This window comes from Patella vulgata, chromosome 7, assembly GCF_932274485.2.
Source record: "Patella vulgata chromosome 7, xgPatVulg1.2, whole genome shotgun sequence".
In the NCBI taxonomy this organism is placed as follows: domain Eukaryota; kingdom Metazoa; phylum Mollusca; class Gastropoda; family Patellidae; genus Patella; species Patella vulgata.
The window spans coordinates 59,784,941-59,808,077 of record NC_065885.2 but is presented as its reverse complement, the minus strand read 5'-3'; the positions used below and the strand labels follow the sequence as shown (position 1 = coordinate 59,808,077).

At 35.0% G+C, this 23,137-nt stretch overlaps 1 protein-coding gene across 2 annotated transcripts in view; it reads left to right on the top strand.

Moving 5' to 3' along the window:
• Positions 1 to 23,137, top strand: part of LOC126827525 (prickle-like protein 2) — a 119,289-nt gene that overhangs the window by 75,728 nt on the left and 20,424 nt on the right. For both annotated transcript variants that reach the window (XM_050556967.2, XM_050556969.2), the window contains one exon: positions 12,910 to 13,090. In XM_050556967.2, the coding sequence (XP_050412924.1) occupies positions 12,910 to 13,090 (181 nt within the window). The remainder of the gene's footprint in view (positions 1 to 12,909; positions 13,091 to 23,137) is intronic.

The following is a 23,137-nucleotide window of genomic DNA, read 5'->3' as shown; positions in this document are numbered from 1 at the left end:
AATAATTAATTTTTCCATCAGGACGAATTAGAAAAGTCTATGAGTAATTTAAGACTAAATTGAGTTTATAAAATCTCTTTGTTAGTAGGTTATCTTGTTGACTTGAGGCCACAAGACACTGATTAGCGCTTTCTATTTTTGTTCTATAAATTCTTTGAATGAACATTTCGTCGGCTTAATATAGTTATCTAAATTTGGTTCTCGGAACTCAAACGTCTGTCTTTGAGCGTTTAAAATCGATCCGTAGAATCTAACTCTGTGTTGGGGTGGGGGGAGGCTTTCAATGGAAGATTCAGATTAGATTGATGACACACTGAAGGATGCAGAAAATTCTGCCAACTGTCTGGGGGGAGGGGGTGGGGGATCTTAAATGTGTAGCCAATGCTGTACGCAGAACCATGGTTTTTCATCCCATCCAAATTACTAGGTACAGAGGACCGAGAGGAGAAATATTTCTTTTATATATTGACTCATGGGTTTTCTCCGGGTCGTCCTTTTTCCTCCCACTGCTAAAGACCTCTATGCACAGGCGAATTATTGAAATAAAATTAAATCATATGTTAGTCCCAAAATGACCTAGTTTATGTCGAGTGGACGTTAAACCACCCATTTCTCTCTCTCTCTCTTTTATATATTGAGCTGTAACGCACACTTTAAATCATAAGGTCTGTCATTAAGTCAAGTAGTGTAGTTTTGATCCCACACTTGTACGTGACAAGGAGGGTCGCCTGCCTAACCTCATGGGTCCTTGAGTTTCTTCCCACTGCCTAACCTCATGGGTTTTCGCTGGGACCACAAATTAAGGTATATTATTTTCAAAGGATTTTAAGAACAAATTTGCAAAAGAGAATTTTACGGAGCATCAATTCTAAGCTATTACAAGTTACTTCTGCAGCATAATGATCACACGTCTCTTTATATATCTCTTTCCTCTCCCATTTTTTTTGTCTGAGTGAGTACTATCATACCTGTAATTAACACATTACCTGTTGATTTACACCTGAATTAACAACCAGGTGAGAACAACAGTCTCTCTAATTATAAAACACAATCTTTTAACTCGATTATAATCTGTTTTCTGTCTACAAATTGTTTGAAAAACTGACAGAATATTTGAGTTATTTTATGACTTTTCGCGTTTTATTAGTTTTTGTGTCTCCTTTATATGTACTTGTGGTGTTTAATAATACCCTAGTTGCTGCCGTAATTAACGCACTTTCTTCTCGCTATTCGTGACAAAGATGATGATGTATGTCTTCCAGCAGTTTTTAACGCAGACATCATGGAATCAGGTTCCTCCACAATGTCGTGTTTTTGAATTTTTATCAATATAATGTCTTGTATTCCTCCAGGAATTATGCAACATTCCCGCATTTTCTTACCTCATTAAAAACTGTTTTCATTCTTCAGAACATCTGGAATCAAATCAGTTTTAAAAAAAAAGACAAACAAAAACACTGGTAAAGTACGACTAGAGAAAAGGTCGTCGAGTCCCTTTGGAATGACTTTTATAGTAAATTTATAGTGTTTAACTGAAATTAGATTGTGATATCCAGTCCATGTTTTTGCCACTTGACACAAGGTTATTTCAGAATGGAATGGAATCAGTTAAAGAAAGACTAAAAAAAAAAACTCTGGTAAGCTAAGACTATAGAGAAAAGATTGTCAAGCCTCTTTGGAATGACTTTATGGTATAGCGTTTGACTGAAATTAGATTGTGAAGTCCAGTTTTGGCCACTCCACACACCAAAGTTATGTTAGAATGGAATTGAATGGTTTAATTAGGAAATGAAATGAAATGGGATTTAATATCCTACTGGGCTAATGAAGATGGGAGGTTTAATTAGGAGATAAACACTTCCTGATAAATCCTTTTTGGTATTTTGGGGGTTGGATGGCCGAATGGTTAGCAAGTGCAAGCTGCATCATAAGGTCTGTCATTGAGTCAACTGGTTTGGTTTCGATTTCCCGATTGTACGTGCCAAGGAGTAGGGTCGCCTGTCCAACCTCGTGGGTTTTCACCGGGTCCTCTGGTTTCCTCCCACTGCTAAAGACCCCAGCTCCGCGCAAGCAAATTATTGAAATAAAATTGAACCATATGTTAGTCCCGAAATGACGTTTGTGTCGAGTGGACGTTAAACTCCATCTCTCTCTCTGTTTGGTATTTAGACGGGTGTTATAGTGCAATAGACATGTCCTGAGATCCATAGGGCCCTAAATGTGAAACAGGAAATGTTTATCGACATGAAAGAACTTATTTTATTGTGTAAACTTCTAACTTGGTCAGTCTGCAAATCGGTTACTAGCGTGAGCTAGCCTTCCTTCTTCAATAACGAGACAGACATCAATTGACAGACATTAATGGCTCACTAGCCATGTGGAAAAAACGCACAGGGTTATCGGTAGCGAATTATTAATTTAAAAAAAGAACAAAACGATTTGTAAATTTGAAATGTGTATTCTTCTGGAATGACAAACTTGTTGAAACAAAGATTTTAGGAGACCTGACAAATTCTAAGATGTTCTGCACATTCTTCTAGCTTGACGGCTGATATCTTTGATATGATATTTTTAGTCCAGGTTTTAAATGGTTTTAATATTCAGTAACGACATCAGATAAAAAAAAACGCAAATAATCTGTGGAATTATATTCACAAAAAGATCAAAAACCACTCAAAGTCTTCCATAACTAGCAGTGATTAAAATATTTTCCTTAATTCTTTCTTCTTGTTTGATTAAATTAAGTTTGTCTTTTATCCGTTTCTGCGTCTCTTCCCTCTGTCCCAATGATTGGTTGTTTAATCTTGTTTTTTATTCGCTCTCAATTAGCCTCTGAACCAATTAAAAGCTCGCAAGGTCACATGATTCATGCCCGGTTCGTAAAGTTAATGTACTTGCATAAAGACGTAATATTTGGCAACAATTGGTATTTCTTGTCGCTTTAAAGATGCCACAGATTCAAAGAATTTTCAATCATTTTTTCGACAGACGTCTAATCTTTCGGCGCTCATATGATAAGCAGATAAAATAATAACGTTATTAATGATCTCTACACGTGACTGTTTTGATTGGATAAATATTAAAATAAATTTATTAGATCATTAAAAATATCTTTTCAAAATTTGATTAATATTCTGAACTGATTAAATTAATTACAATAAAATTTCATAATATTTCAATGCATTAATGTGTGTAATCAGTCGCAAAACACATTTGACTCAGTCAGTGACAACATTAATTAGATATGATTTTTCCTTAACTAAAATTTCCGTCTTAAAACATTGGCATTGATAATCAGAGTACAAAGCCATCATTCCATCTTGAGAACTTTCAGGAATGTCAAAAGAGATCTGTAAATGAGACTTTACATGATCATAAAATACCAAGAACTTGTTGGGATATGTCATATGGATGTGAAACAAGCGGTAATCCATTAACAATGACACAACGCACTGTAATTTATGATGAAAATATGCATAACATGAATTCCAAATCAGCTATAATGTACTTATATTTTGGTTGTAAAAATGTCAAAAAAATGTCAAAGTTAGATTAAATTATAATTCCGACAGTTATCTGAATACAGAATGTCTGGATACAGAAGTGACTCATTCATTACCCCTGGTGTATATGTATGTAACTTCATAGACTATTATATGGTTTATCATCGTGTTTCTAGGAAATTTATATGTTTCGATATACACCCACTACTAGAACCAACACAATTAAGTGTTAAGATTGTCTGACACCTTGTAAAAGGATTGCTAATACATTTTCAGATGAACCAGTGACTTCTTCTTTGAGCGGCATTTAGCAATTGACACACCTAATAAACACAAAAATATATGGAACGCAATTACAAAGCGACATTTCGGTGAGGGGTTTTCTCAAGGTTTTCAAGCAAATAAGGATGAAAATAATATACAGAAATATACAAAAACAATTAACAACTAATGAACCATAATTGTAAAGTAGGTAGAAATAAGCGATTCTTCCAGTTATCCCTATTTTTTTGTGGATCTAGTTTCGTTTGTATTGAACTCTTCAGACTGGTTAAACTCAAAATGGTGAAGTTCTTTTTATACTATTCTGGGACCCTGGTAAAATAGTTTACCAGGGTTAGTATTTGGCGGGGGTGCCGGGGTTATTTTACCGAGGTTTGGTATTATGGCGGGTTTCTTTGAGGGTTCTCTCAAAGTTTTCAAGCAAATGATGATGAAAATAATATACAAAAGGTTTATGTACAAGAACAATTAACAGCTAATTAACCCTAATTGTAATTAAACTGACAATTTAACTTTGGACATAAGCCAAAAACTGACTCAAAATTTAAAAGTAAAATCTTTTCTTACCATTGATTTCTGACTTATTATTCAAAAATAAATGTTTGAAATTTCTTTTGCTTTAAATAAATACACTTGTTTGATTTTCCTCCAGGGTAAAATGACGGAGTAGACGCCATCGAGGCTGACAGTTGGAGGAATATATTAATATGGTATTATATATCCTAGATCCACTGATAATTAAGATTTATATTCAATGGACAGATTTTATTATTTATATTATGATGTGGATTTATTGTCCGGGTCTCGTCTATTCTCATAATGCATTTTATATACACATTGGTTTCGATTCCTAGCTTCTAATGTACATGTATGTGAAAAGGTTCCCCTTATCAGTGGTGCAGGACGGAAGGTCTGACAAGGACAGCTGTCTAGTCGTTCGGATGGCACGAAAAAAACAAGGTCCCGTGTATCCATTGGTATGCACGTAAAACATCCCTTGGCAGTTGGAATTCGATATAAGAGTAGGCCATAGTGACGCTGCCCTGGCAAGATTTCCCTCATAGCACAACGTATGGTGTATGCCCGTCTTCATTAGCCCAGTTGGAGCAGAAGAGTAGGACGTTAAACCCCATTTCATTTCATTTGTATATTAAAGAAAACAAATTATGAAAGGGGATATAGATTATTACAGAGGACATAATTCAATTGGATACGATTACTGTTAATTACTGAACAACCTTGATAAAGACCCACAAGACTCCTAGTCAAAATGTCACTTACACGTGCCCAATATTAAACAGTGCTTGTTATAAAAGCTAAAGAAACCTAATTTATTTTAACTTTGTATACCTCATCACATGTCAGTTTATTGGATCTACCATGAATTTAAAATGTCTGTTTATAATAATGTCACTTGGTCAATGGTCATGTTATTTGAATTTTTAATGGTTTAATTATTTACATTATATCTGCCACACCTGAAAAAGGGATAAATTTAAATATTTGATTGTTTTTGATGTTTACTTGTTTACTGTGGATGTCTGGAGTGAATTCTGATGATTCTTTGTCAATAAAAACATCAATTAACAGGAACAATTATCAGCCAATCAGGAATGTTTATTAATTTTAGAGACCAATAACTAACCAATCAGGAATGTTTATTAATTAAAGAGAACAATAACTAGCCAATCAGCAATGTTTATTTATCCCATTCAGTAACTCGCTAGACTTGACAAGCATCAAAGGTAATCAACACTGAATACACAGTTGTGACAAGTACAACAGGTAGAACATTTTATTACCTGTGTTTGGTATATTTAATTAGTCCACTCTCTGATTGGCTATTTTACTGGGCAATATTAGTTACATACAGAGCAAATTAACTCATATATCACTGTTCATTTTACTGGGCATTATAGAAACATATACCACAGTTGTTGGGTTCTTGGAAGGAACTAAAGCCCCACAAACAACCAATCATCTTACCTTAATTGTGAGAACCCGGAGTGATAATTCCATTAGCCATAATTCTTGTGTTATTAATAAGACTCTCAAAAAGAAAAAGAAAATATTGTCAAGGTAACATATAACATTTTCCAATATAGAAGAATTAGAATGCAATTTTATGAGTAAATTCTGAAAGTATCCATCTATACCTGACCACTATCTGGCTTGTTCAATATCCATGCAGTACATGTGAGTTGTGGACAGATTCTGGTATGAAGTTAAGAGTCAATCTTATAATAAATGTTTTTTTATTAACCATGCATCTAACAAATCTCTTTTACCAATCTTTTTCTGTCATACCCAAATGATACGTGACAAGAATTATACATTGTTACTCTTGTCTAGGTTTCAGGGATTTTTTTTTTTTTTTTTAAAAAAAGAGGTTCACTTACAACTAAGACAAACTTAACTGGTTAGCTGAGTTTATTTAGTGGATCTAATTTCTCTAAATCTATTAATAACAGTTTATTTGATTCTTGGTCTTAAAAAGAAATATCTCTCGTCTTTCATGTTGTGTGATGAATGAAACATGCTACTATTTATTACATGTAGTTTACAGGTGTCACTCACATCAAGAGGGTGGGTGGATGGCCGATTGGTTAGCATGTGCATGCAGTATCATAAGGTCTGTCGTTGGGTCAACTGGCGTGGTTTCGATTCCGGAGTAGGATTGCCTGTACAACCTCATGGGTTTTCTCTGGGTCCTCCGGTTTCCTCCCACTGCTAAAGACTCCTACGTGCAAGCGAATTATGGAAATAAACTTAAACCATATGTAAGTCCCAAAATGACCTAGTTTGTGTCGAGTGGACATTTAACCCCATTCCTCTCTTTATCTTTTCGCACCTGAATTAAATCTTTCTACAGAGAATCATTTTACACCATTTAAATCTATAAAATCCTAATAAATCCATCTGACAGAAAAAACATGGCAACTACCCACTGTTTCCTTTTAGCTACTCTTTCTACAAAATGAATTTGTATTAATTTTTTTTCTCTCGCCTACGACTAATGTATCTTGTAATGATGTGCATACGATAACAATGTGAGCTTATTATTCAATACAGCCGTTATTGTGACAGCAACGAAAACCCATTATAAATCTTGCAGTATGCTACACTGCTCTTTTTACACTTGCAAATTACGGAATTGTTCGCTGCAAATACAAAACTTTCATTCCATTATTTCTTGTGAAGTGATTAGATGTTATTATCTGTCGTACTGCTGGCCAACAATCTATAAATTCTTTTCCCTAGATTAATCAATATTATTTAAAATCCCACATAAACATTTAAAAAATGTAGCTACATGTCTGCTGAGCTCGTTGTGGGCAGCGTTTCAAACATTATTCTCGACGGGAGGTTGTGATGGACATTACGTCTGGTGAAATTATTACTAATGGTTTGGTTTTTTATTTATCAATAATTTTTTGCGCCGTCGTTTTATAACAACACCAAGTAACTTGACTTAGTCACGCATCTTTAACAATTGGCAGCGGAATTAAAGATTGAAAAGTAAATCAATTAGTTTACGCTGATCTCTTTAGTTTTTTTTTTTTACGAAGGTGAAAATGCTTAGGATTTTTATTTCACGCTTGGACTATACTATGATTTAAATGATGCCATATTTAAAATCAGAGTTCCAGTTGTATTTTGTTTAATAATAATGGTTGTTTCCGGCCATGAAGAATTTGTTTTCTGGTGGCTTACTACATCATTGGTGTTTGTTTCAATTTTTGTATGTTTTGCAGTTCTCCTGCATTTTATTAGTGTTATGGGATGTTGCACTTTTTGCAGACAAATTAGTGTTTAAGATCCCATGACAGCTGGAAATCTATATAAGACTAAAAGTTGGCCATAGTGCCACTGTCATGGCAAAATCCCTCTTCACAACATAAGTAGATAATCCTGTTTGTCTGTTTCTTGGTCACTTCAAAGTCTGCTTCCGCAATCGCAGACACATGACTTAAAAAAAAAAAAAACTTTTCATTTTAGATCAATATTAAAGATCAATTGTATAATCAATGAAAAAAACCCAACAAATTCAGCAGTGATTGCTAAAACTCTATGATTGTCTGAAACTTAATTTGATTTCTAAAAGAACAAAGATTTAATAGGAGACAAAGGTAGGCCATATAACTGCCTATTTTGATAAATAATTAACACATCTAGGTGGTTATTTTTAAAACCCAGAGATTAAAGAAAGATAAAAAGGATTAGATAACTAACAGTTCTTTGTGTTTAATTACCCAGTTTATTTATCTTATAGCTTAAGTAAAACTTATTGTTAACTCGGAGGAAGTGTACAGACATTTTGTCTATTTCCACACATTTAAAAAATAACTGTTATTATTTTCTACTGTAGGTTTAACAATAATTGATATTAGTTATTATACAAACAATATTAACCCGGGTCGTGGTCGAACTCTTGATCCGCTTTTACTTATAACATCTTTACAAACACAAACTTTTAAGTACAAAAAACAATATGGAAAGATTGGTATTTTGGAGCCGAGTTTAAAATGTCATTTGTTGGAGTTACAATTATATACAAAAAACAGTATGGAACGTTTGTGGTGTTTTTAGGCCGAGTTTAAAATATCAAACCTCGGTTGTCATCTGGGGGGTTACCAGATTGTTGTTTTATTATGGAATTTAATGTTTAAAATATTTTAGATGTTTTTTGTTTTGTTTTTTTTTTAAATTAATGCGATCAACATTGCCAGAATTTAAAATTTAAAGTTTTTGGTTGACATTTCTCTCAGAAGCAAAATATTTTTAAAGTTTGAAGTGAAAATATCCCTGTTGATCTCGTCTATTTTCACACTTGGGTAGGATATTAGGTCACTTTGGAAGGTCATTTTCATACAGAAAGTCCCTCTAATGGGATTTTTCGGTTCTATGTTTAGAGTTTGGCGGTCTGTTTTTGAGTCTAGTGGCATGGTTGAACTAGACATATACTGTAGTAGGGTCTTCTGTCTAACCTGATGGGTTTTTCTCTGGGTCCTCCGGTTTCCTCCCACTGCTAAAGACTCCTACTTGCATTACAAATAAAACATATGTTAACCCGGAAATGAACTAGTTTGTGTTGAGTAGATGTTAAACCTCGTGGGTTTTCTACAGTTTCCTCCCACTGCTAAAGAAGCGAATTATTGAAATAAAATTTAATGATATGTTAGTCCCAAAATTACCTAGTTTGTGTCAAGTGGCCATTAAACCTCTCTCTCTCAAGTTCAGCATATGAAATTTTCAAACTTCCCAACTGTTCTAAAAAACAAATAACAATTTGTAAAAAGGTTTCAAAGGTCATTGTGTTACAAATTGACATGAAAATAAGTCCAAAAATCTTTGTTTGAGCATTACATAAAATCCTCCAAAAAATGGCTGCTGCTAGCGTGCTGACACATGAGCTTAGTTGAAGTCGATGTTCCATTCGATGGTGTTTAATCTCGTGAAATATGCATGAATCGTGGACCAGTAATTGCTGTATATTGTCACAGGCTCCCTTGAGTGTCTTTTACCAATTTAGACGGAAACGTTCACAGAGGGAATTTTGAAGAGACAGAATATTGAATTAGAACTTGGACTCGAAAACACTGATTATAGACTTGTCGAAATCATAAACATAGAAAAATCATTTACATACACTTAGTTTTTAGTGGGATGGTTTGTTTGTTGGTTAAAAGAAGAATATATATGTGAATAATAGAATGTTTAAAAGAGATATACTTTAGTTTCATTTTAATTAAACATACCATATTCAACTACAAAGCAGACAAGCACACTGACATTGTAAGCTATAGGTATTAAAGGTTGGATAAGTTGAATATTGGATTTGTTAAGTTAAATCAATATAGGCATATATGGAACTTGTTTTAAAGCACTAAAGCAGATGAGAGAGAGAGAGAGAGAAATGGGGTTTAACGTCCACTCGACACAAACTAGGTTATTTCAGGAATAACATATGGTTCAGTTTTATTTCAACCGTTCACTTGTGCTTAGGAACCTTTAACCGAAGAAAACCCATGAGGTTGGACAGGCGACCCTACTCCTTGTCGCGTACATGTACAAGCGGGGGAATCAAAACCACACTACTAGACTCAATGACAGATCTTATGATCTAAAGAGCACACATGAAATCAATAGGCAACCCAACCCCCCGCCCACGAGCACATGTTAAATCACTAGACCTCGCCCATGCCCACGAGCACATGTTAAACTACTAGACCACCCAACCCCTTATTAAAGCAGATACTATAGTGTCTACATGTAATTCTATAGGGTTTTCATTTATTTAAAACAATAGATTACTAGACATATTTACAACTGGCCATAAATCAGGTGTCAAAAATCTGAAAATATTTAAATGTCATAGAAAGATTATGTCACTGTTATTTTCACGGCTGGGTTATAAGCTGATTTGGTCTGCTGAGGTTCGGAATAGGGGATTATTTCATGGCTGGGTTATAAGCAGATTTGTTGGGGGGGTTTTTGAGGGGGGTGGGGGTATGAGATTATTTAAAGAAATGATATTAGTTATAAAGATTATTAGGATATATTTAAAATTAATCTTCAAGACATTGTCTAAATACTTGTAAAATAGGATTTGTTCTTCCATAAGTATTTGTTATAGTTTATTGCTACTTAATGCCTTTAAAGGATTTAATATTAAATGCTTTAGCTTGTGTTTAAGAGAGTATAGGTGATGATGGATGTTTTGTGTAAAACCAGGTGAATTTTATTATCTTATTGTCATGTAGATTACGGGTGTTAAGGAACATGTGTGGAATTACAACACCTCCACCATAAACCATTCTTACATATTATTATATACTAGTGTACAAACTGACCTAATCTCTAAAACCCTTTGATCTTTCTCGACCTAGTAATTAACAGCATTAACTCTACATAGAATGATTGACAGTGAGTCTCACAGCAAACAATTCAAACTGATAGACAAAGTAGCAACCTGCTTGTGTTGGTATCCCACTGCCCCCTTCTCTCTCTGTCTCTCTATTCAATATAACCACACATGCTGCACAAGCTGCTAGTATGTATAATGACATAGAAAGCTGAGGATCAAAGCCAGAGCTTTAGAAAAAGGGAGAGTTAACATGGTCTTTTCACCTATTGAAAGGATATTTTAGGGTATTTATCACAGTGGGGATCCAAAAAAGCTTAACCCTCGAAAAAAAAAAAGGACTTATGTTTCTAGACATGTGTTACAAGGGATTATTTATAATATAGAAGACAACAGATCGGAAGACAGGGAGTAACTCATCAAGTTTATGCAGGACTTGTAAGGATTTACCAGATTATGTTTTGTGTGTGTGTATGTATATGAAGGAGCTGATCAATTAATTGGTTGTTTTAGTGGCTGATAAACTGATTGTCTGATGATGGTCTGTAGTTGTTGAATGTCATACAAGCTGAACTAGTGTCAAAACTAGGATGTTTTATAATATGTAAGACAAAGTTCTTTCTGTAATAGTTGGTTTGTCTGAAATATCACCTCATGAGAAGCGGACGTTAGATAAAGCTATTTCACACACTGTAATACTTGGACTCATCAACCTTTAGTTTCAAGTCTTGTGTTGTAGTAAAAATGGTGGATATTTGATGACAACTTATATATATATAATTACATGTGAACAAATATTTGGATTTTTAAAATTGATCAACTGGAGTGTAAGATAGTTGCTAAACCTTTTTAGTTTCATATCTGTGAATATTAGGTTCCATTTATTTTGATAGGTATGTACAAAAAAATGTTTCACATTTCATTGGGATTTTTATAATTTGGCTTCCTCTTGTAACGGTCTGGCAAGAAAAAATGTCTTGTAGTTTGGATGGGTAAAAAAAACCAAGGTCAAGCCCTGTACTTGTTGGCGTGCACGTCAAAGATCCCTTGACAGTTGGGATTTGACGGAGAGTCAACGGAAATGCCACGTGCACATCAAAGATCCCTTGATCGTTGGGATTTGATGAAGAGTCAACGGAAATACCACTCCCCCGGGAAATATTATGTCATAGCGCACTGAAAGGTGTATGCCCGTCTTCATTAGTCCAGTTGGTACAGAACAGTAGGATGTTAAACCACATTTTTTTCCCATAAACAGGTGCAATAAGGACATGTTTGTCACGACGTCGGAGTCTGGTAGTGAGGCAGTATATTTGAATTTTATTTTATTTGCCTGTAGGCATTATTTATATATAGAATTAGATGAGTGTGTTTCTGACAGTCTTGTTCAGTAGCACAAGTCCTCTCAATGCAAGAGACGTGCACATAGACCTGTCTTGTGAAATATATATGTATAACGATTGATATTATGCGAGTGAGAAAAGGAAAAAAAATAAAGCAATATGGATAAAGTGTTAATAGGAAAATGCTATAGGGATGGAATACTAATGCGTGTTGAAAGACTTACTTGTGAGAGAAGTTCTAGAATGGCTGTAATGGAGATATTGTTTTAGATATTCCATTAAATCCTCCAGTAGAATACAAATACTTGCCAGATAGTGTTATGTAAGCCAAGTGTTTGCTTGTAAAAATGTTTTTTTTACAGACTCGTAATCAGATTTTCTTGTTGATTGATCTGACTAGTGATAGATAGAAATTGAGGACAACAGCAGAACTAAAGATTATAACCCTTGACCTTTGGTGGTATATGTTTGGCGTGTGTATGGGTTATTATCGAAGAATCGAAGATCGGTTATATTCTCTGTCTGTTGTATAGGCTTGGGTCTTTAATATTGGCGATTATGTATAATGGAATACACAACACTTTGACCTTATATGGCAAATTACATGACCAAATACGAACGGTGCCGTGAGCAGACGAGGCACACAACAGGATATTAGTCTTGTAGATGGAGGATAATGGAAAGTCAATGCCAATAAATGGACCTTAAACAATTTCTATTTTGTCCTGACAACTGCCTATGTTTTCTTTCAACTGGCTATTATCATCGTGAATTGAACTGTGTAAGACATTTAATGTTTTCATGCAGACGGATAATGTCAGCCGTCCTCCTTCCACATCTTTTATTCATTGTTTGTATATAATTCTATAGAAAGTTATCACGACAGATTTACTTAACTCATTATTTGTCTTTTCAGAAAAATTTGCCGTCACTGCAAATGTCCACCGGAGACACACGATATGTCTGTCGGCAGTGATCAAGATCGAAGTATTCAACGCCTGATTCACGATGCTAAACGTAACTCGACGTCGGACGATGACAGCGGCTGTCCGCTAGAGGAATACACCTGGGTTCCCCCTGGTCTCAAACCAGAACAGGTTAGTACTGTTTTTATTTTGGTGACTACTATGGAGCTTGCCTCCACTGACATCCACCCTCCACCCCCACACAGCACAACACTTCATTTCCTGATTTACTTGAGTCACAGTGGATCAGCGAGTATGGCACTGGCTGAGGTCCCAGATTTATGGTCGAGTTCATATTTTTCATATTTTTTTTTGTAAGTCATGAGAAATGGAATGAGAAACTGTGAATTTTATTATTGCGATCATGGCATTGGCCAAGAAAGTTTTTCTGGATTCTCAAGTGTGGTTTTCCCCTTGTCAGTGGTACAGAACCAACGACATGGCACCTAAAAGAACTCTTGACAATTAGAACTGAAATTAGAAATGAAATGGGGATTAACGTCCTACTGTTCTGCTCCTATACTGGGCTAATGAAGACGGGCATACACCATACAGTGTGCTATGAGGGAAATTTTGCCTGGGCAGCGGCCCTACGGTCTTCTCTTATATCGAATTCCAACTGTCAAGGGATATTTTATGTGCATGCCAATGTGTACACGGGACTCGGTTTTTCGTACCATCCGAACGACTATACAGCTGTCCTTGTCAGTCCCTCCGTCCTGCATCACTGACAAGGAGGAACCACGTGAGAAAATCTGTATGAACTTTCTTGGCCAATGCAGGGATCGAACACCCGATCAGAATTGGAATAAGAGTAAATGCCAACTAGGCAAAATATACCTCATAGCATGACATATACCCATCATCATTAGTCCAATTGATACAGAATGTTAAACCCAATTTCATTTCCTTTTTTAACCCTCAATTATGTTGATTAATCCGAATATTTCTACGTAAAATGTAAAGCCTAGTTAATTGGCTAACCAACATGCATTTATTCCAAGAAACAGGAATTTTTGTACAGAAAAAGAAAGACAATCTGTCACAGTTACCATAATTCATAGTTTACGGCAAGTCATTAATCACACGTAATTAACATGTGCACGCTTCTTTAAAGGGACAGCACGACTGATTAAACACAGAATATACACATGTAATCTTTTAACTTTAAAGGGTCTATATCACTCTCCCCAAGAATATTAATGTTATGCAAGTATAATTAATATGACATAAGGGATCGAGCCACACATAATTAACATGTATAAGGATGCCACACATGTGGTTTTGATTTCTCGGTTGTACTTAACAAGGAGTAGGGTCACCTGCTCAACCTCAGTGGTTTTCCCGCCCGGTTTCCTCCCTAAGCACAAGCGAATTATTGAAATAAAATTAAACCATATGTTAGTTCCAAAATGACCTAGTTTGTGTCGAGTGGACGTTAAACCCCATTTCTCTCACTCTCCTTTATCTTCCAAAATATTATTTAATTAACGTTAATTCTTCCCTTTTTTTGGATAAAATTAAAATTGTTATTGGCCTTTTATCATCCTGCCTCTTTAAATAAGAACCCTAGTTGGTTTTCTATCTCTACCCTCCCCCCCACCAAAAAAGCTTAAAAAATTGTCTTTTGAATGTTTTTCTTGTTAGATAAAGTAGTTGTGTTTGCCAGGAAAAGTTGTCTAATAATTTCCTGTAATTTGTCGTAAAAGCAAATCGAATGTCGTGTACTCGGATTGTGTGGTATCGTCCGTGGTGTTTTCTGTCTTGTCATATTAGATGTTAAGTTGGCAATCGCCAGTAGGATTAACAGATTCTTATGGTAATGAAGTAACCCTTTCAAATCAATAAAACAAAAATGGAAGGAGATAAATGAAAGAAGAGAAGGTGATAAAGAAATGTACATAGTGACTAAGTCATGATGGTGTAAAACACGACCTGAATACACAAGTTAATGAAAAATAATGGACCTTGGGTTCCACGGTCTAGTCCAGTCGTCTGTTTGGTCAATAATTCTAATCATATTTCTTGCTTCGGTGAAAAGTATTTGGCTATCAATTCAATCTTCAAAATGCATGAAAGTTGAGCATGTGAAATACGATCTGACCAGTTTGATTGGGGTGTTTATTTTCGTGGAATAATTCCTAATATTCATCAATATACATGTTAAACCAGCGAGTCGTAAAACATTGGCTATTCATTGATTTTGAAACTATTAAGTGTGTTGATTCATGATTTACGTAATGAAAAAACTGGTTGCGATTTCGCTCATAATTATTTGATGTTTGGGAAAAAGTTGCCACTTGGGTCAGGAACATGGGAAAGTCTTTAACCTCTCGGCTGATGATATGCAATACTAATAAACTTAGTTCCATAATAAAATTCTCAGTTTCTCGTTCCAGTTGTCATGACTTACAGAAAAAATATGAAAAATCTGAACTCGGATCATAAATTGTTAAATATATTTTGCAGAAAAGAAAATTGAGATTTCTTAAAATGGCTGCCATGACATGGCTTCCCGGTGGCAATGTCAGCGTTTTCACTATCACGTCTAAAGGAAAGAAATTTTTCTGATTTTAATAGCTAATACAATGTATGATTGCTGTCTGATGGCATGATAAAAATCGCAAGAATTTATCAGAGGTTTTTGTACGACTTCATCAAGAACTTTATTAAAATCACCAATTTAACGTTACGAAGATGGCGTTCATATATACATGTATAAAATTTACCAATATAAAATGGAATATAACGGTTGAACAGTCAGGGAAATGAAATTTTGGAGAGAAAAAAAAAAACAACATTTAAATTGACTAAATTTTGAAATTACCAATTTTCCCTGAAGCAGAGAAATAATTTGAGTTTTGAAGAACGCTACATTTGAGTTGATAGGTTTTAACAAAATATAAAATGAAAGAAAATCTTTTGAGATTAATGGAAAGGCTTGGCTGAAGAAACTTAATTGTGTCAGTAACTTAAAGCTGTTGGTCTGTCATCAGAGAGAAAGAGAGAGAGAAATGGGGATTTAACGTCCACTCAACACAAACTAGGTCATTTTGGGACAAACATATGGTTTAATTTTATTTCAATAATTCGCTTGCGCGTAAGGGTCTTTAGCAGTGGGGGGAAACCGGAGTACATGGAGAAAACCCACGAGGTTGGACAGGCGACCCTACTCCTTGCCACGTACAACCGGGGATTCGAAACCACGCCAGTTGACTCAATGACAGGCCTTATGATACAGCACGGACGTGCTAACCATTCAGACAATTTCTAATCCTTCTGACACCTAATCTACTGACAATCTCAAATCTACTTAAATTGATAATTTAAAAAAAAACATCAGAAGATGATGTCCTGGCTTGGATTCAACTGGATTAAAAGAGGCCCATCAAAAGATTTTACCGATGACCCGCCCTCTCTTTTGTAAGTGTGTTTTAAGGTGACTTTTTGAAATACAAGGACTTTATATTTTGTGTTTTTACCAATTTTCAAGCCTTTAAGTGTAAATAATTTAATTAAATCAACCTGTCCATAATATCATATTTAATGGATTGGACGTTAAATCTGTAATAAACAAGAACTAGAAGATTTACCCAAACACTTATAGGTGGCACTGGTTTGTTTATATCGGCTGAGGTGGGTGTCGAATGTTGCAAAATTTTCAATTCATCATATCTTTGGAACTGAAACATTGTTAGACTGTTATTGCTTTTAGAGATCCAACTTTCACAATATTGTAGTTTGTAATGGATTCAAAATTCGGGGGCGTTGGATGGTCGAATGGTTAGCACGTGCGTGCTGTATCATAAGGTCTGTCATTGGGTCAACTGGTGTGGTTTCGATTCCCCGGTTATACGTGACAAGGAGTAAGGTTGCCTGTCCAACCTCGTGGGTTTTCTCCGGGTTCTCCGATTTCCTCCGATTTCCTCCCACTGCTAAAAGACCCCTACGTGCAAGTGAATTATTGAAATAATATGGAACCTTATGTTAGTCCCAAAATGACCTAGTTTGTGTTAAACCCCATTTCTCTCTTTCTCTTTCTCTCTCTCTCTCTCTCTCGCTCTCTCTCTCTCTCTCTCTGATTCAAAATCCATCAAATATGGATCACTGGCTTTAAAGGGTAAAATATCAACAAATACAGCGTTCAGCAAACCGAAAATATGGCCAGAATGATTAGAAGTAAATTTCTGAGATTTTCTCGTACCAAAGCTCGTATTGACACAGGAATCAAAAAAGCTGAAACCAGATCAAAAAATATTTGAGTGGAGTTATCTTGTCTTGTGTTGACAATCGGTACTCCACGTTAAACAGTATTAGTACTACAATACAAACAGTCATTACACTATTTACGTTGATGGCCAAACATGGTCTGATGAGTCGTTTAATCTCTTACATTGTATAGAGGACGAAAAGCTTTATTACACTAATGAAAGATCTATTTGGTAGCTTTTCCCTGTTGTAAGGCTGGACACGATTTCCTCCAATTGATTGATCAATTTTTACTTGAGATAAAAAAAAAGAAATCGTTTTGCTTCAAACGACTGACAGATTTTCTAAGTTTAGACAATTTGTATGGATGGCTTAATTTACCAAACATTTTACGCTTTAACAACACAAAATATTAAATATTCCTCTGCTTTCTTTGATTCTTGGTATGATTTTAGTAATATATAGCATGTTAGTGTTAAGATATTCCTCTGCTTTCTTGATTTCTTGGTATGATGTTAGCAATATAGAACATGTAAATGTTATCATATTCCACATATAACACATGACTTATATAGAATGGGGGTGTTGGATGGCCGAATGGTTAGCACGTGAACACTATCTGTATCATAAGGTCTGTCATTGAGTCAACATCGTGGGTTTTCTCTGTGTCCTCCGGTTTACTCACACTGCTAAAGACCCATACGGGAAAGCAAATAATTGAAATAAAATTGAACCATATGTTAGTCCCGAAATGGCCTAGTTTGTGTCATGGATATTAAACTCCATTTCTCTTTCTCTCGGCTTACCTGTATGTATAGTTAAAGGGTCAATACCACTCTTGTTGTAACTATTATGTCCTAATCTTTTTTCTGGTCAACAAATTGTACTATTTTACAATATTCCAATTAATTGATGATACAAATTTCATCTTAACACACCTAATTTATAAAATTGGAAAAATTCAACTAAATGATTTGAAAAGCCTAACGTAAACCTTTTCAAATGTGACTTGGATTTAAAAATATTTTTGAACCCTCTGGACAAGTAAAATAGAATTTAATGGATAATTTACACAACAGGTAGGACACTAACACATCTAGTACTTAGAATAAGGCTATTATTTATTTTCTGGAGCTGTCAAGCCAACAAGAGTGTTATTGTCCCTTTATCTCAGTATTTGGAAATGAAGGTGGTTTAACATCCTAATTTTATGCACCGATCAAGCCCCATGCAGCACCTTACTCACTGATCCGCTGTGGTCCCCTTTAGATTTGAGAAGCCACAGCTACCGCAAGCTCATGTGTTTTGATAACGCTGTTTTGCTCAATAGCCTGAAACGTTTGCCCAAACATTTGAGTAATGTTTTCTGTAAACAGTTCATTGTTCAGTATTAAAACGTACTTCACCAACTTCCTGCGTGCATACCGCCTGCTGATGAATTCCATCATGTAATATATAAATGGACATGTGTAGACTGTATACAAATCGACTTTGTACATTGTTTAACAACGAGGTAACAAATCGCAGTGTTTTCTCGCCTCTCTTTCTCTCGATCTTCCATTTACACGTTTTATCAACCATTAAATTTTGATATTTGCCAGATTTCCCCGTGAAATTTTAGCCTGACATCTCTTAACTCTGGTTATCTGATATCAGAATATTTTTTCTCTCCACAAGTCCTACTGGATATGGTTAATAGATTTAATGTAGGTAGTTCTAGAGAATGGATAATTTAATTTATTTTGACAGTTAGGTGTGAATATCTGGTTTTAAATAACTAGGGAATAATGAGATATTATTCTCCTTTAGTCCTGTCAGTCTTGGTTACAATGATTACAGTTTATTTTCTGACTTTCAACACATTTGTTTTTAAATGATGAACATTTTGAGATGAATGTACTTTAAAGTAACTTATTTGTAACACAATTAGTTTTAAGTGTGGGAGGTTGGGTGGCCGAATGATAAGCATGTGCACACTGTATCATAACATTGAGTCATCTGGTGTGGTTTTGATTTCCCGGTTGTACGTGACAAGGAGTAGGGTCGTCTGTCCAACATCTTGGGTTTTCTCCATGTCCACTGGTGTACTCCCACTGCTAAAGACCCCTACACGCAAGCGAATTGTTGAAATAAAATTGATTCATGTGTTGGTCTCTCTCTCTCTCTCTCTCTCTCTCTCTCTCTGTGCCATGAAAGTACTGTTTTCCAATTATCATTTTAATTTTTTTTTCCTGACACCTGAAATTTAGTCATTGAAGAAACTGTCAGATAATAGATGTCAGATTTTATCATCGGGTTTATTAGAAAAATAACCACCATTTAAAAATAAATCAGTAATTAGTAATTTCAGTGTTATTACCATCATTCTTATTAGAACCATCCGAGATAATACGAAATATTAGCAGCGAATCAGGTGGCAGAAAAAAACCCAAGCGATATTTGGTTCTTAAATTGGCGTACTCAGAGTTGTTGCAGACATGAGGGCACATTAGTAGCATATTACTAACGTAAAAAACGCAGCTTTGACTCTCGTTTTAGCATCTGACTCGCTACATTTCGTAAAAAGCTATCTGTGAACGTTGATATATAGAAACAGCTTTCAACAATTTATTTTACACACCTCCAATTAGTAGTCTGACAGGTGTCTTTTCAATCAATCTCCCACTTAATGGCATCCCATCGAACTCATCTCTTTATACCTGCCCTTCTCTCAGATACTTGGCACAAATTTTTTATTTTTTTTTTTTTCATACAGAAAGAATTTATTTTTTAATCATCAAACCCTCATCAATCCTAGTGTGGGTTGAAGTATCGACTTGCTAAAATTGTATAATTTTTTTTTGGGGGGGGGGCTTCTTGGGGGTTGTCATGTCTAGTAGGTCGGATGGAACAAAAATACCCTCCCTCCGCATGAATCAACATTTGTAGCCAGTAGTGTACCTGTATAACAGATCCCAAATGAAGCAGACCACTGCTGCCTGGGCAAAATTCTACCAAATGGAAAGAGCATGATACAATAGTAAATATAGAAAAACAATTGTTAAATCTCAATAATTTGACTTAGAGTGTGATATAATGCTGCTGTCGGGTCAAGATTCTCCCAATTGTTTGGAGCATGTTCCAGTACTAAATATCAGAAAAAACAGTTGTCAGTCTCAAAATAACTATTGTCAATTGGTAATATTTGACATTAAACATAATTTTGTTAGTCTCAAAATTACTATGGTGTCAATTGGTAATGTGTGACATTAAACATAATTTTGTTAGTCTCAAATTTACTTTGGCCCGTTGTAAACTTATGAAATTAAAGCATGTCAGTCTTAAATTTACTGTGGTGCGACATTCAACCCCAGTTCCATTATCATTGTTGTCGTCACTTAAAAATTGATAAATTTGTCTTTTCAACATCAAAGACATGAAAAAATATTCTGTCATTTGTTCTCGTCCAATTAATTAATCCCCATAAATTTTATTATGAATTTGTCTTTCATTGTGAAACCAAAAACATTGAACCAGTGACAGGAATAGTATCTGGGCTAAGAGGACATTAAAGAAATAGGGATAGGAACCAAAAATCTGTTTGTAGCCGAGTCCAGCGTCTATTTGAATTAAGTGAGAGAAAAAGTCATCCTGTACCTCGCTAATAGAATCAGAAGACTTCCATGTCTGAACGTCTCACCAACAATTAAATTACATCGAGATTTATTCGAAGATGGCTTTGAAATAATTTAATTTCCTTCCACCAAAAATCTATTTGTTTTAATTATATTTCTGCGAGTCTTTTGGCGAGTGTCAGAATACTTCCGCTGGTGGACTATATATTATCAATTGATAAGAGACGATACACCCATTTATCGTCATTTTAGCTAAATGGCGTCTCGGTGTAATATCACTTGAGATTTGACAAGTGGGAAAAAATTGTAAATTGGTCTTTTTATTTTTTGAATCCAAGCTAGAAGTGGTTTCAATAAACAGTTTTTAATTATTCAATCATAGTTAATTAAAATAGGAGATAACAGTGATAAGGTAGCTGTCATTCCTACCATCGGTTTTAAACAACTTGTTTGATTTTCATTGGTTATTAGCCATCTGTCTTTATTTAATGTGGACAAATACAACGGTTTATCGTGAAATAATTGAATAAATCAAAGCCTTATTAGTACTCGATGTGCGGTAATCACAATGATAACGTGACGGCATTAGATAGCGACACTTGACAAATCAGGGCCGTATTTTCACATTAACAGCAGAATGTTGTAATGACGTTAAGATTGTATTGGTTGTTAAGTTATCAAAAACAATACATTCTTGATATGAATAATGAAATTAAATATTTGTATAAAGGATATTATATAATGGTTCATTAATGTTATCTGATGGTCAATAAACAATTTATCATATATATTGATTTCTAGAAAAATGTGAGTTAGCATATGGTCGCAAATTTCTAATGAAAGTATTTCTAAACATTCACTTTTGATTACATTGTGCAAGAAATAAAAATGAAATATAATGGGGTTAGATCTAACTATTAAGGCCAGCTGCAGATTTGGTCAAAGGTGATGAGATGTGAACAGACCAAGCCCTACCGCCTAACCTAACCCACAATCTAGACAACAATCATGTGCCCTAACCCTATTTACATCTCACGACCATGATGAAATCTGCAGTTGGTCATAATATTTAGACTTAACCATGAAAAGGGGTTTATCGGGGATAATTGAGACAGGATTACATGCACTGTGTTATAAAGAACATTTTGACCAGACAGCAGCATTTCAGCCTACTGCTCATCTAAATTCAACTGATAAGGGTTCTTTTACATGCACAGCAACGAGTACACAGGTAGGCCTTTGGTTTTGTACCACCCGGGGGGGGGGGGGGGGGGATGGCCGAATGGTTAACACGTAACACGTGCACATTGCATTGCATCTTAAATCTTAAGGTCTGTCATTGAGTCAAGTGGTGTGGTTTCGAATCCCCGGTTGTACGTGACAAGGAGTAGGGTTGCCTGTCCTCGTGGGTTTTATCCGGTTTCCTCCCACTGCTATCAATAAAATAAAATTGAACCATATGTTAGTCCTAAAATGACCTAGTTTGTTTCGAGTGGATGTTAAACCCCATTTCTCTCTCTTCTGTACCATCCAAAGGACTAGACACTTGTTTTTTTGCCAGGCACACCGTCTAGCACCACTGACAAGGATAATTAATGAATTTAACTTTTGAAGTTTGGTCAGATTTCTAAAGTAACATGTAATTTATGTTAGCTAAAACAGTTTATCTATTTCTAATGAATGTGGTTCGAAAAATCACTAGCCATGATTAATATTAATTTCAAGGAATAAAACAACAAAAAAGTCACCTTGACTTGCAACTTTTGTTCATATGATATTTTGTCTAAAGGGAATTTAGATTTTTTTTGATTTTTTTTTCATGTAATAAAATGGCAAAAAGTCACTGTGACTTGTAACTTTTGTTCGTAACTGATGAGCGAATTACTATCATCAGATAAAAAGAAAATCGGCCATTTGATAAAAATCTAAAAAAAAATCTAATATTCTTGATCTCACATTAGTCATAATCGTCATAGCTCCCAAAAGATGAATTTATTCCAAATTTTCCCAAAGCATCAACCATTTCATATCTCGTGACCTTTCAAGACTGCACTTGGTAAAATGATGTGAAATCGTCCAATGAGAATAGGCTTGACTTTCTATGGATGTGTTAGTGTTTTTGTTTGGCTAATTGTTGTTTGAGATAATTGATGGTCTCCATTGGAATGTCTTTAAACGAGGCAGCTGCACAATCGTAAAATGCAGATCAATTTTTTGTTTAAAGGCCCCCTATTGATTTTTTTTTTTAACTCAACCAGAAAAAAAATAATTCTGCATCTCAACTCAACCAAGACAATATGGCATTTAACAGACAGCAGTTCATTTTGAAACGAGCATTTTCTTTTGAAACGTTAAC